At 43.6% G+C, this 13,681-nt stretch overlaps 1 protein-coding gene across 23 annotated transcripts in view; it reads left to right on the forward strand.

Moving 5' to 3' along the window:
• Positions 1-13,681, forward strand: part of NSUN6 (NOP2/Sun RNA methyltransferase 6) — a 178,245-nt gene that overhangs the window by 44,018 nt on the left and 120,546 nt on the right. For all 23 annotated transcript variants that reach the window (XM_060292144.1, XM_060292147.1, XM_060292107.1 and 20 more), the window contains 3 exons: positions 3,425-3,506; positions 6,680-6,799; positions 12,470-12,614. In XM_060292144.1, the coding sequence (XP_060148127.1) occupies positions 3,425-3,506; positions 6,680-6,799; positions 12,470-12,614 (347 nt within the window). The remainder of the gene's footprint in view (positions 1-3,424; positions 3,507-6,679; positions 6,800-12,469; positions 12,615-13,681) is intronic.

Below are 13,681 nucleotides of genomic sequence, written 5' to 3' on the forward strand. Positions count from 1 at the left end.
TCCTCCTCTTGATGCCAGACCCCCAGACTGGGGAGCCTGACATGGGGTTCAGAACTCTCACTCCTGTGGGAGAACCTCTGTGATATAATTATTTTCCATTTTCTGTGTCACCCACCCAGCGGGTACGGGATTTGATTGTATCATGAACGTGCCCCTCCTGCTGTCGCGCTGTGGCTTCTTCTTTGTCTTTGGAAGTGGTATATCTTTACTGGTAGGTTCTGGCCCTTTTTTGTTGATGGTTGTTCAGCAGTTAGTTGTGATTTTGATGTTTTCATGAGAGAAGGTGAGCCCTGGTCCTACTGCTTCTCCATCTTGTTAGGAAACCAAGAAACTGTTGATTGTTAAACTCAGCATTCAGGTAGGCCATTATGATTTTTTTCTCTGCCTATGTGAGAAAAGGTGTGCTTCCACAGCAAAGAAATGTGGCATTTAGACACTGTTTATTATTTATATTCTTTTAAAACTTAGGACCAACTCTTTTAACAGTACATTTGTACAGTCAGTGAATTTGTGCCCTTTGGTTTCTTGAATGCCAGCTGAGTTGAATCATTAGTAGACTCAGAGATAGATTAGTTTACTAACAGATTGTTCATCCTATGGGGTGTTATATTTCACATTATTATGTGGAGATACATGGTACAGAAATAGTTTCAAAGGAAACATGTCAGCCCATACCTGAACAATAACTGGCTTAAATTATTTTGTCACGTTACTTTAAATTAAATACTGTACAGATGGATACTCTTGTGCTGGTAGACGTGGCCAGAGGGAGATAGTGCAAGGGGAGCCAGAGCTTGAAGCACTGGTGGGAACTGGGTTAGGAAGGCAGGTGTATAAGTGTTCGTTTCAGTATTTTGCAGAGGACTGGAGCCCTGCAGGATAGAGTCACTTGAGCGATGATTCAAGGCATTCAGTAGTGGGTCTAGATGCTTGCACTGGGGGCAAGGTGTTGATCAAGGTAAGTGTCCCAGTTGTCTCAACAAAGGACTGACTTTTGAACGTGAGGCAGTGATTTTCGTAAGTTTCTTTTGTGTATTTTCTACTCAGGGGCAAGAACTATTTAAGAAGTGGTTTGATTTGACCCTGACTGGAGCAAGGACGAGGCTTAACTCTGATGAAAGGTGCAGATTTGGAGACACCCGGTGTTGCACAGATGAGTGAGGGTAAAAGGCATGGGAAGAAGAAGGAGGAGTTAACATTGGTAGTCAGACCCACTGCAGTGACAGTCCACAAATGCCTGCAGAAATTATTTCACTCTTAAGGGTCAGCATAAACTTACTCTGCTGTGGCATAATAAGAAATACAGAAATAATTGGATCTAGGTCCCGGGTTGCTGGCATACAGCTCCCAAAGCCCTTGGGATCTCAGGAGCGGTAAGAGTGCCTCTGTACCCCCGCCCGGCAGCTTCAGGACGGGGCTGTTGGCCGGAGCAGCCAAGCACGTGATCAGAGGGTGGCACGTGTGCCTCATCCCAGGCCTCCGGGAAAGAGAGAGGGCATGGAGACTGAGCTAGCCACCAGTGCCCGTGATGTAATCAGTCATGCCCATGTGATGAAACCTCCCTAAAAGCCACTGAACGAGGGGCTTGGACAGCTTCCAGGTTGGTGAACACATCTAGGTTCTGGGAGGGTGGTGTATCCATGCCCCCTCTCACGCCTTGCCCGACGCATCCCTTCTGTTTGGCTGTCTCCTCAGTTGTATCCTTCATAGTAAACTGGTGACCGCAAGTGAAGTCATCAGTTTTTGTTTCTGTTTTTGTTTTTTTACAGAAAAGAAAGTCAAACTTATTTAATGAAAAACTAGAATTAATAAAAATTAGCAAATACACACACACAAAATATACACACGCAGCAGCACTGTGTATTGACTCACATAGGGGAAAAGCAGTGAGCCAAGACCTCTCAACATGGCTTGTCAGTTAAAGAAAAAAATACCCAAACACACACACACGCATGCGCACACAAAAAAACAGAACAGAAAACAAGAACCCAATATTTTTCAGCAGTACACTCAATCTACAACCAACACAAATTCAGAATTATTTTACAATGCTTCCTTTCTTAATACAAAAGACGCCCATCTTGGGTGTGTGTATATATATATATTTTTTTTTTTCAGTGGTTTACTGTTGACTTATTTTTAAATATATTAGTGTTACTACATGTGACTGTTTCCCGTATTTAATAGCCTTTCCTTTTATTTACCTTCATGTGCCCCAAGCTTCCGGTTGGTAGGCAGACAGGTAAATTGTTTTCCTGAGTTCTGTGAGTTATCCTGGTGAATTGTCGAAGCTGAGGAGGGAGTCTAGGAGCCTCCAAATTCATAGGCAGTCAGTCACAAGGCCAGGTCGCAGCCTGGGAGGTGCAGCTGGCACCTGGAGCGGGGCCAGTCTTGTTGAACCTGTGGATTCTGATGATGACCCCAGGCAGTCTGTCAGAAGTTAAGTGAATTGTGGGACACCCACTTGGTGTCCAGAGAGGTGGAGAGTTGGTGGGTGAGAGAGAAGCCCACACGTGTGGTGTCAGAAGTGTTGTGAGTACGTCACGTAGGGTACACACGTCTGTGTAGGTGCTTCTTTGCCACGGTCAGTTCATAAACTCCGAACTTACCTACGTGCTGTGTCTGCGGGCCCCGTTCTCCTTTCCGTGCCCCTGTAATCCCTGAACAGCACGTTGACTTTCCCGTCTTCTCGCTCGCTCTCGTGGCCTGTGCAGCTGGCCACGCTTGGCTTTTCTCTAACAGTGTGCTTGTGTACCTCCTGTCCCCTTGGACAGCCTCTCTGACTGCGAGGTTTGTCTCAGTGGATCCCCGTCCACCAGGCCATCCTGGGCCCTGGCCCTTCCTGCTCCGATCAGGTCCACTGCCACTCACAGTTGGGGACAGAGGTGGCAGAGGTCATCCTGTGGATGGTGTCAGTACTGGGCAGTTACTCCCTAACGAGATGAGAGGGAAGCAGTGTGGCACGTTTGTCATGGCTTATCACCAGCATGATTCTTAACATATGTTTTTATTTTTCATACAAGTACTGAGCATAGTGCCTGGCAAACTGAAGGGATCACAAAATGTTTGTTGAATTGAAAGGCTCATCACAGTTACCAGAAAGATGAGAATGCATCAGTGAATAAAGGCTCAGATGGTCTTCACTTTTTAGTCCGTGCAGATCTCTAAAGGAATGCAGTGGTGCTCAAATGAAAATTTATGTGACTTTATCCTTTTTAGTGCTTCCAGTGGCCTACTCTACTGTGGGTAAAAATCCAGAAACACTTCGCGGGAATACTTTAAAGTATTTTGGTGTTGAGTAAAAAAGGTTTTAAAAAGGCATAACATCTTATATTTGACTTGTTACTTGCGTATATTCTTAGAAATGGAGATTGTGTAGATCGTCTAATTTATACTGAGTAATGTTAGATTTCCTGTTTTTCAGAGGCATTGGCGTAAGAATGACAGACCCAGTGTATCTGAGCCCCTCATTTGACAACGTACTGCCTAGCTACTTATTTTTACAAGTAAGTATTTGTAAAAGCAAAATACTTAGTGACACTGAAATATACTTCAGCGAATTATTTGAAATCTAAGGGTTTGTTTTTTCGCTTCTATTAACTTTTTTTTTTTGCAGTGTATTTCTGTTTTCTGATCTACCTTTGGTTAAGTAGTAAGGAAAAGCTTAGTAAGCACTTTCTCTTTTTCTCAAGTGATGAACTACCTTTTCTCCCTTCATTTGCCCAGCGGTGCTTATCGTAGGATAATAAGCACAGTACGTAGGGTGAGAAGGCGTGCGCAGGGTGCTGCCGCGACTCCGGCTCACCCTTAGGAAAGGAAAGGCTCCACCGTGTGAGACGGCGGGGTCTGTGTCATTTCTTTCGGGCACCAGTTCTGAGCTGTAGTTTGAGAGCTTCTTCCTGAATGTGCTTTCCTTCCTCTTTCCTACCCTCAAGTTTAATAAATATGGTTGTACTTTTCTTATTATAAAATGTCTAACTGCTGTAAAAAAAAAAAAAAACAACCTACTTAGTGTAGCTTATTGTAATGATTGCTTTCCATTTCCACTATTAACCCCTAAATAAAGCATGCATTTGCTATACATGTAAGTGTTCCATGTGTAAGTCTGAGTGAGATTCACACGGTTTACTACTAGCAGATTTTGGTCAGATGGTTATCGATTGCTGTGATATAACAAGTAATTTATTTTCCCTTGTCCAGTTTATGATGTACTTTCATGTACATTAGCTCATATGATTTGTTACAGTCTGCTTGTTAGGTGGCATTTTTATTATTTTATTATTATTACCAATGTAACATGAAGATACTGAAGGCCGGATCTGGTCAGGTTCTTGAATAAGGTCGCACAATGGGTAGGTAGTAGCATCTGTACCCTAACTTAAGCGTAGATGACATTTGCTTTCTACTCTGATTAGTATGTAACCAAAAGTCATTTTATAAATCCAGAGGTTAATTCTGGGGTGAACAAATAGAAAAACAGATTTACATTTGTCCTCTGATTCTGCATTAGTGATGATGTAAGCCGTTAGGATGCATAACCTAATATAAAGTCATACACGGTTACGTAGAATCTTCAGTAGTCTCTGCCAGCCTTTTTTATTACTTTCTATCTTTTATTTAATTTTTATTTTTAAATTTTTTTTAGAGAAACAGTTCCCAAGAGTGCTTTTCTTCTTTTTTTTTAATTAATTTATTTTATTTATTATTTATCTTTGGCTGTGTCGGGTCTTTCTTGCTGCACACGGGCTTTCTCTAGTTGCGGTGAGCAGGGGGGCTACTGTTCGTTGCGGTGCCCGGGCTTCTCACTGCGGTGGCTTCTCCTGTTGAGGAGCTCGGGCTCTAGAGCACAGGCTCCGTAGTTGTGGTGCACAGGCTTAGCTGCTCCGTGGCATGTGGGATTTTCCCAGACCAGGGCTCGAACCTGTGTCCCCTACATTGACAGGCGGATTCTTAACCACTGCGCCACTAGGGCAGTCCTGCCAGCCTTTTAAAAAGTGTGGTGTTGTGCTGGGCTCTTTGAATATATTATCACAAGCCTGCACTGGCTGTAACTGAAGAACACTGATACCAGTTCTTGACTTGTGAAGATGAGGTAGTTCATAGGGTGATTGGCTGAATACCTTGTAAGCCCCAGAGTTAGGCAACTAATACTTTGTCCATTCTGTGCGATTATTGAAGGTACTTTACAGAGAGGTAGAGTTATATACTTGGGGAAATCCCTGGTGAAATTTGTGGGTTTTTTTTTTTTTTTGATGCCTCTTGCCTTGGCCTTTCTCTGGAAACCATTATCCCCAGATCTGTACTGTTACTTGTTTGCAACAGCTAACGTGGAAGCTTCACATTGTGGGTTCCTTGTTGAGGAGAGGAGGTTGTAAAGGGCTGGTGATAATTGATTATTTCTCATGTAGCAGTTGAAGTTACACAAGGATGTACTTTATAAAGTTAATTGGAGTGTCGCACACAATCATTAAAATTACGAATGTGCAGTATTATTTGGTTTTTCAAAACCACAAAGGAAACTTCTGATTTGTCTGACCACAATCCACAGAACTGTAGAAACGCCTTTGATGTCTTTCACGATTGAAATGATTGACAGTGAAAGGTTTAATACTTAAATATTTACAACAGCTGTTTTCAGTTATATTCTAGTTGCATTCTAGGTTATCTGGAATCAAAAGTGGTGCTCCAAAGTTGATCTTTTCATTGCCTGGTTTCTTGGAAATAATTGATTTAAAAGCCAGATGAGGTTGGATAATCTGAGAGCTTTAAATACATGCTGCTGCCTGGACTCTACCACGTGAATGGGCTTTAGTTGGTCTGGCTGGGGTGGGGCCTGGGTCAGGATGCTGAAAAGCTCTCCCAGGTGGTTCTAGTTTGCAGCTAAGGTTGAGAATGGCTGTAGCAGTAGCAAGGTTGCACAGCTAGCTGCATGTTAGAAGCACCTGGGGAGATCTTAAAAACACTGATGTCTGGCCCTATTGCCAGAAATTCTGATTTAACTATTCTAGATGACTGCGCATTAAAAACAACAAAAGACAGAACTCACCAGGTGATTCTGTCGTGCAGCCAGGATTGAGAAATACTGTAGAGAAAGGTAGTAGATGAAATTGTTTTAGGGAAACTTTGTCATCATTTAAATATTTAATGAAGCCTCTTCACTGGGACTATTTCATGCTTTCAACTGATTGCATACCAGAAGGTTCTTAACGTATTACGTTGGATTGGAAATTGCTGTCGTCTTTGGCCATTACATTAACGTTATCTTTGTTAGGAGTGAAGCATCACTATCATCTCTAGATGGAGAACCACTGAATCTTCAGTGGCCACATATGTGTTTTAGTGTCTTTATTTATCTTATTTTTTTTTTTGCGGCACGCGGGCCTCTCACTGTTGTGGCCCCTCCCGCTGCGGAGCACAGGCTCCGGACGCGCAGGCTCAGCGGCCATGGCTCACGGGCCCAGCCGCTCCGCGGCATGTGGGATCTTCCCAGACCGGGGCACGAACCCGTGTCCCCTGCATCGGCAGGTGGACTCTCAACCACTGCGCCACCGGGAAAGCCCTTTTAGTGTCTTTATATTAGAGTTCAGTTTTTAATGTGTCGTGTCTTTTCGTCCTCTGATTCTGAAACTTAAAATGATCTTGAGTCACTGATAACAAATTAGTTTTTTTTTCCTTATAGAATTTGCCGTCTGCTGTAGTAAGTCATGTTCTGGATCCTCAGCCTGGAGAGAAGATTCTAGATTTGTGTGCGGCCCCCGGAGGCAAAACAACACACATTGCAGCGCTGATGCATGATCAGGTGAGGCCGTCTTCGTGCAGAGCTGCTCTTGATACACTGCGTGTCTCAGTGATGGAGGTGGAAGTATGTGTGACTTACGGAACATTGTACAGACATTCATAATCTGGTCGATTTCGATTCAACCAAAGAGAAGGCCGCTCAGTGATGTCATTCATCACATATTAAGTTCAGTAGACCATTGTCATTTGTGAAGACTATCTCAAGACCTTCTTGAATCCCAGATTTGCCTAATACATTTATGGAATAGAATTTTTCCCTCAAATGATTAAGTCTAAATGAAACATTTAAGAGATCTTTTCATGTTCTTAATTACAGGACTTGACACTTTTTAAACTATTCAAATAAATTCTACCACTGAAAGTTAACTTGGCAGCCCATTATTAAAGTGTCCAAATATATATTGTTGATATATATGCAAATATAAAGATGATAATAAACATATTGGGTTGGCCAAAATGTTTGTTCGGGTTTCTCCGTAAGATGTTTTTGGCCAACAGAATACATGCACACGTACTGAACGTCTACATGTGTCTGTGTTCTTCTTGCCTTGGGGTTCATAAAAAGCATGATTTGGCTTAATTAGTAAAGCCTGCTTCATTGTCACAAAAGAGAAGTCTGTCCTTGGATAACTTTAGCTCAAATGTTACTGCTTTTCCTATGTATGCATATTTGCCGATGTGTTTTCTTGCATCGCGCGCTAGTTTTATCTGTGTTCAAAGCTGTGTGGCCTTGTAACCACTCTGTGCTTCAAATGAGATTCTTCAGCTTGAGAAGGATATGGCCAGTTGATGCTATCTTTCCCGTTTGTTTCAAATTCTGTAAAACCAAATGGTTCCTAAAATGTTTGCACATGCTAGTAGCTTCACCTACAGTATATTTCTTGATCTGGAGTCAGATTTTAATTGATGGACTGATTAAAAAAATATTGATTTATTCTTACTGTGTGCCAAGTACTGGCGTACAGCAATAAACCATAGTGACCACAGTTTCCTTCTTCATGGAGCTTACGTTGCAGTAAAAGGACACAGATGAGAAACAAATGAGTGAGTAAAAGATAAGGCATATATAACTGTGGGAGGGGTATGGGATTGGGAACACTGGGGAAGGGAGAGTGAGTTTGCAGTGGGTGGCAAGGGAGAAGCCCACTGGGAAGGTGGCATTTAGGGAAGACTTACAGGTGGGAAGAATGTACCAGCGAGAGGAGACGTAAGTGCAAACGCTCAGGCTGGACGTTGCCCGACTTGCTGGGGAAACCAGGGTCGGGGGAGGGACCGTGGTAGTTTTGCGGCATAGAATAAGTGAGGAGCAGGGTGGGGGTGGGGGCCGGGGCATGGGCGGAGCAGCTTAGCAGGCTCTTCCGGGACTTCACGTCCGCTCCAGCTATGGGACGTCCTTGGAGGTTTGGGGCAGAAGAGCGACATAAGCTTGCGTGCTCCTTATCTTGGCCGCGGCGTTGCAGACAGGCTGCAAGAGGGCAGCGGCGGAAGCAGAGAGACCGCTTAGGAGACAGCAGTTCAGGGGCGTCATGGAGGTGGTAAGAAGTTGGTCGGATTCTGGGTGTGTTTCGAAGCTGGGGCTGTTAACAAAGAGTTGTTGGTGGATTGGACGTGGGTTGTGAAAATGAGAGCCCAGCGCAGCGTGACTCCTTGGGTGTTTGGCCAGAGGACCTGGAAGGATGGAGCAGCCGGGTCGGGAGGGGCACGTTTTGCAGGGAGAGATCAGCCGTTTAGTTTGGGTTATACTGCAGTGCGGTCCCATTAGACAGCCAGGAGGTGGCGTGGAGCAGGCAGTGGGGTAGTTGAGTCCAGGGTGCAGGAGAGAGGTCGGGACTGGAAATGGAGGTCTGGAAGTCATCAACACGTGGATAAAACATGCGAGGCCGTGAGGCTGATGCGGGCGGGAGAAGTAGGGGAGGCCGGAAGGCGAGCCTTGGGGCTGCGGTGCGCCGACGCTCGGGGCTTGGGGAACCAGGAGGAACGGCCACCGATGCGGCAGGCCCACAGAGGCCCGTGATGCCCTGGGCGCCGCGCCAGGAAGGGGTCGAAAGGGGACGGAGCAAGCAGCTGGGTGAAACGTCCCGGCGGGGCCAGTGAGGGGAGGCCCGAGAACCCCCTCCCCGTGGACTCATCACCTCGTGGGTGATGGCGGTGAGTGGAAACGCCTGCTTGGATGGAAAATGAGAGGAAGCGAAGAAAGTGAATCAGGACAACTCCTTTGCGGGGGCAGGGCACGTTTTTACCGGAGGGCAGAGAAATGGGGCAGCGCTTGGAGGGTGGACTCAGGGAGCCCTTCTTTAAAGATGAGGGAAATAGCAGTGCATGCTGATGGAGAAGAGCGATTAGAAGGGGAAATTGGTTACCCCCGAGGGAACGGGAAAATGGCTGGAACAGGATCTTGGGGTAGGTGAAATGGGACAGGATTTGATGCACAGTGGCTTTAGATGGTGGCATGAGACGGTTTATCCGTGGAAGTAGGAGGTAGGGCCGAGGCTATGGGCAGAGGTGTTGGTGGACTGGTACACGTGGTGGGAGACTGGGAGTTGGCTTCTGGTGGTTCCAGTTTTCTCTGAAAAGGAAGCAGGGTCTTCAGAGGGGAATGGGGATGGGGAAGGGGAAGGGCAAGGCAGGGGGTTAGGGATTTGAGAAGACAGGAAGTGTCGATCTAGGATAAGGAGTGAGAATGGCCTACGGATGCGTCATGAGAATTCAGTTGTGCGCCAGGGCCCCATGAGTACAGCAGTCATGGATTTAGAGTGAGATGAGTTGGGCTAGTGATGTGCTCTTTGGCTGCGTCGGGGGGATAGACAGGAGGTTGGTGAAGGCCTGGGTTTAATCACAGCTGAGCTTTTGTCCCTTGGATGTGCGAGAAACAGACGCACGTGAGTTGAGGATGTATATAAGGGAGTGTGTGTAACGTGCCGTAGAATCTCAGCTGGGGAAGAGCAGAGCAAGGACACAAGAACAGTGAGGGCCGTGTGTCCGTTGTCACTTTTCTAATTTAGCTCAGATTTATACAGCAGTAAAAATGCTTATGTGCCTAGGAAACTCAGCGGTTTTCTTCCTAGTACTAATTTATAGATAAGAAACAATTACCTACTGAGGTAAGACTTTCTGGCATGGAAACCTCCATGAGGCTGATTTAGCAAAAGCCTTTCTGCTCCAGCTAATTTGCCTGATAAAAGATACAGTATTTCCCACTCTCGCAAGTGCCAGATGTTGGACTTTTATCAGGTGATACGTTTTTGATCTATATTTGATGACGCTTAGGACTGTCAAGGGATTTACAAGCAATCTTGCACAGAAAATAGTTGGAAATTGTACTGTGTCAAGGATGAAATTATAACTTTTCCCTTTCATTAGTGTAGATAACTTTAATTGTCCGAAGACTTCTGATGAAAGTTGTCATTTCTTACACATTCATATTTGACACTATTAGAATTTCTGAAACATTCACAATGTCACAAACGGGGATAAAAATATATAAATATAAAATTTTATATTTTCAGTAAATACGCTGAAGGCCTAAACCTGTCATCTCTGCACTATAAATGTGCGTGTGTAAAATCCATACACTGTATGCTCTTCGCATATACATAGACACTTGCAGTAGCACTAATATAACCTCAATGAGCAGCCTTCAATCTAAGAAAGATCTCCAATAGAAAAAGGTATTTGTCGTTTAAATATCGTGGAATTGATATCCGTGGTTCATTAGAGGAGATACACTTGCCTATTGACTTACACTACTCTTTGTCAAAAAAGAATTTAAGGTGGTAACAGTGAAAAAAAAAAAAAAAAAAACTCTTTAGGGAAGAAAATGCATTAAATACCACCAGTGTGTAAAATGAACACGGAACAGAAGGTTTCATTTTATGGAATTGTGGTATTTAATGCAAATCATTTTTCAGTTTTCCTGAAAGCTCAAATGTAAGGATTATATGCTCTGAGGAAGTGATAATTATCCCCCTCACTTACGGTATGATATTTATTGTGTTTGCTTAAAAGTATATTCACTCAGAGGTATTTTCTGCTCTCCAGTAAGAAGTCTTTCCAAAGAGAGGCTGGGTATTAGAGGTGTGTGCATTCTCTGCTGGTTTTATAACGCGGTGTGAAAACAACCACACAGCCTCGGTGGCACTGCATCCCCTCCGGAGTCTGGGATTCAGTCGATGGCCGCCAGCCTGACTGTGGCACCTGGTCCCTGTGGGTTGGCCGGAGTTTCTCATGGCCTTGGCTGGGCTCACTCACTTGGGTTAGGCTGAGGTCGGCTCAGCTGAGGCCACTGGAATGTCTTGCCTCTGGTCCCTGCATCTCTTGCCCTCCTGTGGGACTAGGGCACTAGCACAGCAGAGCACAGTAGCTGAGGGTCAGCAGTGGCAGAGGACAAAGCAGAGCAAGGCCAGCGTTCCGCATCTCTCCTTGCATCACTCCTACTGTCATCCCATCAGCCAGTGCAAACCAGGTGGCCGAGTCCGACTCGGACCAGCCGGGTGTTGCAAGGTCAACGGCAGAGGGTGGGGATACATGGAGACTTGAAGAGTTGGGGCCATTTAGGCAATCTCGCAGCGGGCCAGCACCCAGGAACCTGAACAGAAATATTTGAGCCAGAATTAAATCCCAGATTTTGTTAATACTTTCATTTTGTCATTGTTGATTTTTTTTGTTTGTAGTTAAGCAGAATTTTGTATAAGTGAGGCTTCCAGTCTTGTACTTTTGTAAGAGCAACCTTCGGCCAGTGCAGTTTCTCCTTCACTGTAGTTGCAGTGGAACCTTATTCTGGTGGGTTTTGCCTACTTTTCCAGTTCAGCTCACTCGAAATGGTTTCCCCGTCCGTCGAGGTATTAACTGGAACTATGCCGGCCGCTAAACTTAGCGTCACATTCAAGAACACAATCAGCAAGTCTTCAGTATTGTAGTCTATGCAGTCAATGCGTATGTCACAACAAGGAGGAACAAAAGCAAAAAAAAAATACACTGAAACGTTTACATCACCATCTCTGCAGAACATTTCATAGTATGTTTTAAAATACCATGTGACTATCACAACTCATTCACAAAACTGTAGCCTCTTGTCTTTATTGACTTTGACTTAATCGAAGTGTTCCCATGTAAAATTATTTTTGAACTACTACCACTGCAGAACATTTGCTGTGATATACAGGCTTCTATTTTTCTGTCTTTAGTTGTCAGAATTCACGTGAATTTTGTTACATGTATGTATCTCAGAAAGTATTGGGATGAGGATTGATTTTTTACAAGTAACATTCATCTGTATCTCAGAGGACCAGAAGGCAGATGTCTCAGAACGTTAGTTGATGCTCTTCCAGAGGTGAGCAAGGCACATCAAATTGGCGATTTTTTAATATTTATCTCAAATGGGTATTCTAAAGTTTCTTTAGAAGATTGCAAACGCTGCTTTTGCTTTTGAGTTTTGCGGATTAAAAGTAGATGGGTATTATAAGAAAATTATCTGGCAAGATTGGGTTCTTTAAAAGGTAAGACTTAAGTATTGGATGTAAATTTGATATTCATTTGGATGATGGCTTCAGCTTTAAAACTAGGGATAGGAGGAAAGTGGGGAAGACTGTAATTGTCCGTTTTTCTCATTATTAATAACTTTCATGACTACTTTGGATTTTCACTTTTTTATGTGTTTGTTTTGTTTTTTTAGGGAGAAGTGATAGCACTGGATAAAATATCCAACAAAGTAGAAAAAATAAAGCAGAATGCGTTATTGTTAGGGCTAAATTCCATCAGGGCATTTTGCTTCGATGGAACAAAGGCCCTTAAACTTGATATGGTTAAGGACACAGATGGTGAGTTAAATTTTATCTTTTCAAGGCTTTTATAATTGGCTTTACAAACAGATTGTCAGATTTTGCTACCTATGTTCTAGCCCCTAAATATCCATAGGGCCTTGGCATGGATCTAAGGTATTTTGCTGTAATAGATGTCTTCTTGCTTTTCATCTCATCTTTGAATATCAAGTTTTTAATACAGAATCAAACCTCCAAGACTTGGTCAAACTCTTTGTTCTTAACCTATTTATTTTTTTATTGAAGTATAGTTGATTTACAGTGTTCTGTTAATTTCTGCTGTACAACAAAGTGATTCAATTATACATGTATATACATTTTTTTAAAATATTCTTTTCCATTATGGTTTACCACAGGATACTGAATACAGTTCTTTGTGCTATACAGTAGGATCTTGTTGTTTATCCATTCTATATATAAAAGCTTACATCTACTAACCCCAATCTCCCACTCCATCCCTCCCCCTGCCCCTCCCCTTTGGCAACCACAAGTCTGTTCTCCATGTCCGTGAGTCTGTTTTGTAGATAGGTTCATTTGTGTCATATTTTAGATTCCACATTTAAGTGATATTATATGGTATTTGCTTTCTGACTTATTTCACTTAGTATGATAATCTCTAGTTGCATCCATGGTGCTGCAAATGGCATTGTTTCATTCTTTTTCTATGGCTGAATAGTATTCCATTGTATATATGTACCACATCTTCTTTATCCATTCCTCTGTCAGTGGACATTTAGGTTGTTTCCATGTGTTGGCTATTGTGAATAGTGCTGCTAGGAACATAGGGGTGCGTGTATCTCTTTGGATTAGAGTTTCCTCTGGATATATGCCCAGGGGTGGGATTGCTGGATCATATGGTGGCTCTATGTTTAGGTTTCTGAGGGATCTCCATACTGTTCTCCACAGTGGCTGTACCAATTTACGTTTCCGCCAACTGTGTAGGAGGGTTCTCTTTTCTCCATATCCTCTCCAGCATTTGTTATTTGTAGAGGTTTTAATGATGGCCATTCTGACCGGTGTGAGGTGGTACCTCATTGTAGTTTTGATTTGCATTTCTCTAATAGTTT

Source organism: Globicephala melas, chromosome 2 (assembly GCF_963455315.2).
Source record: "Globicephala melas chromosome 2, mGloMel1.2, whole genome shotgun sequence".
NCBI lineage: Eukaryota > Metazoa > Chordata > Mammalia > Artiodactyla > Delphinidae > Globicephala > Globicephala melas.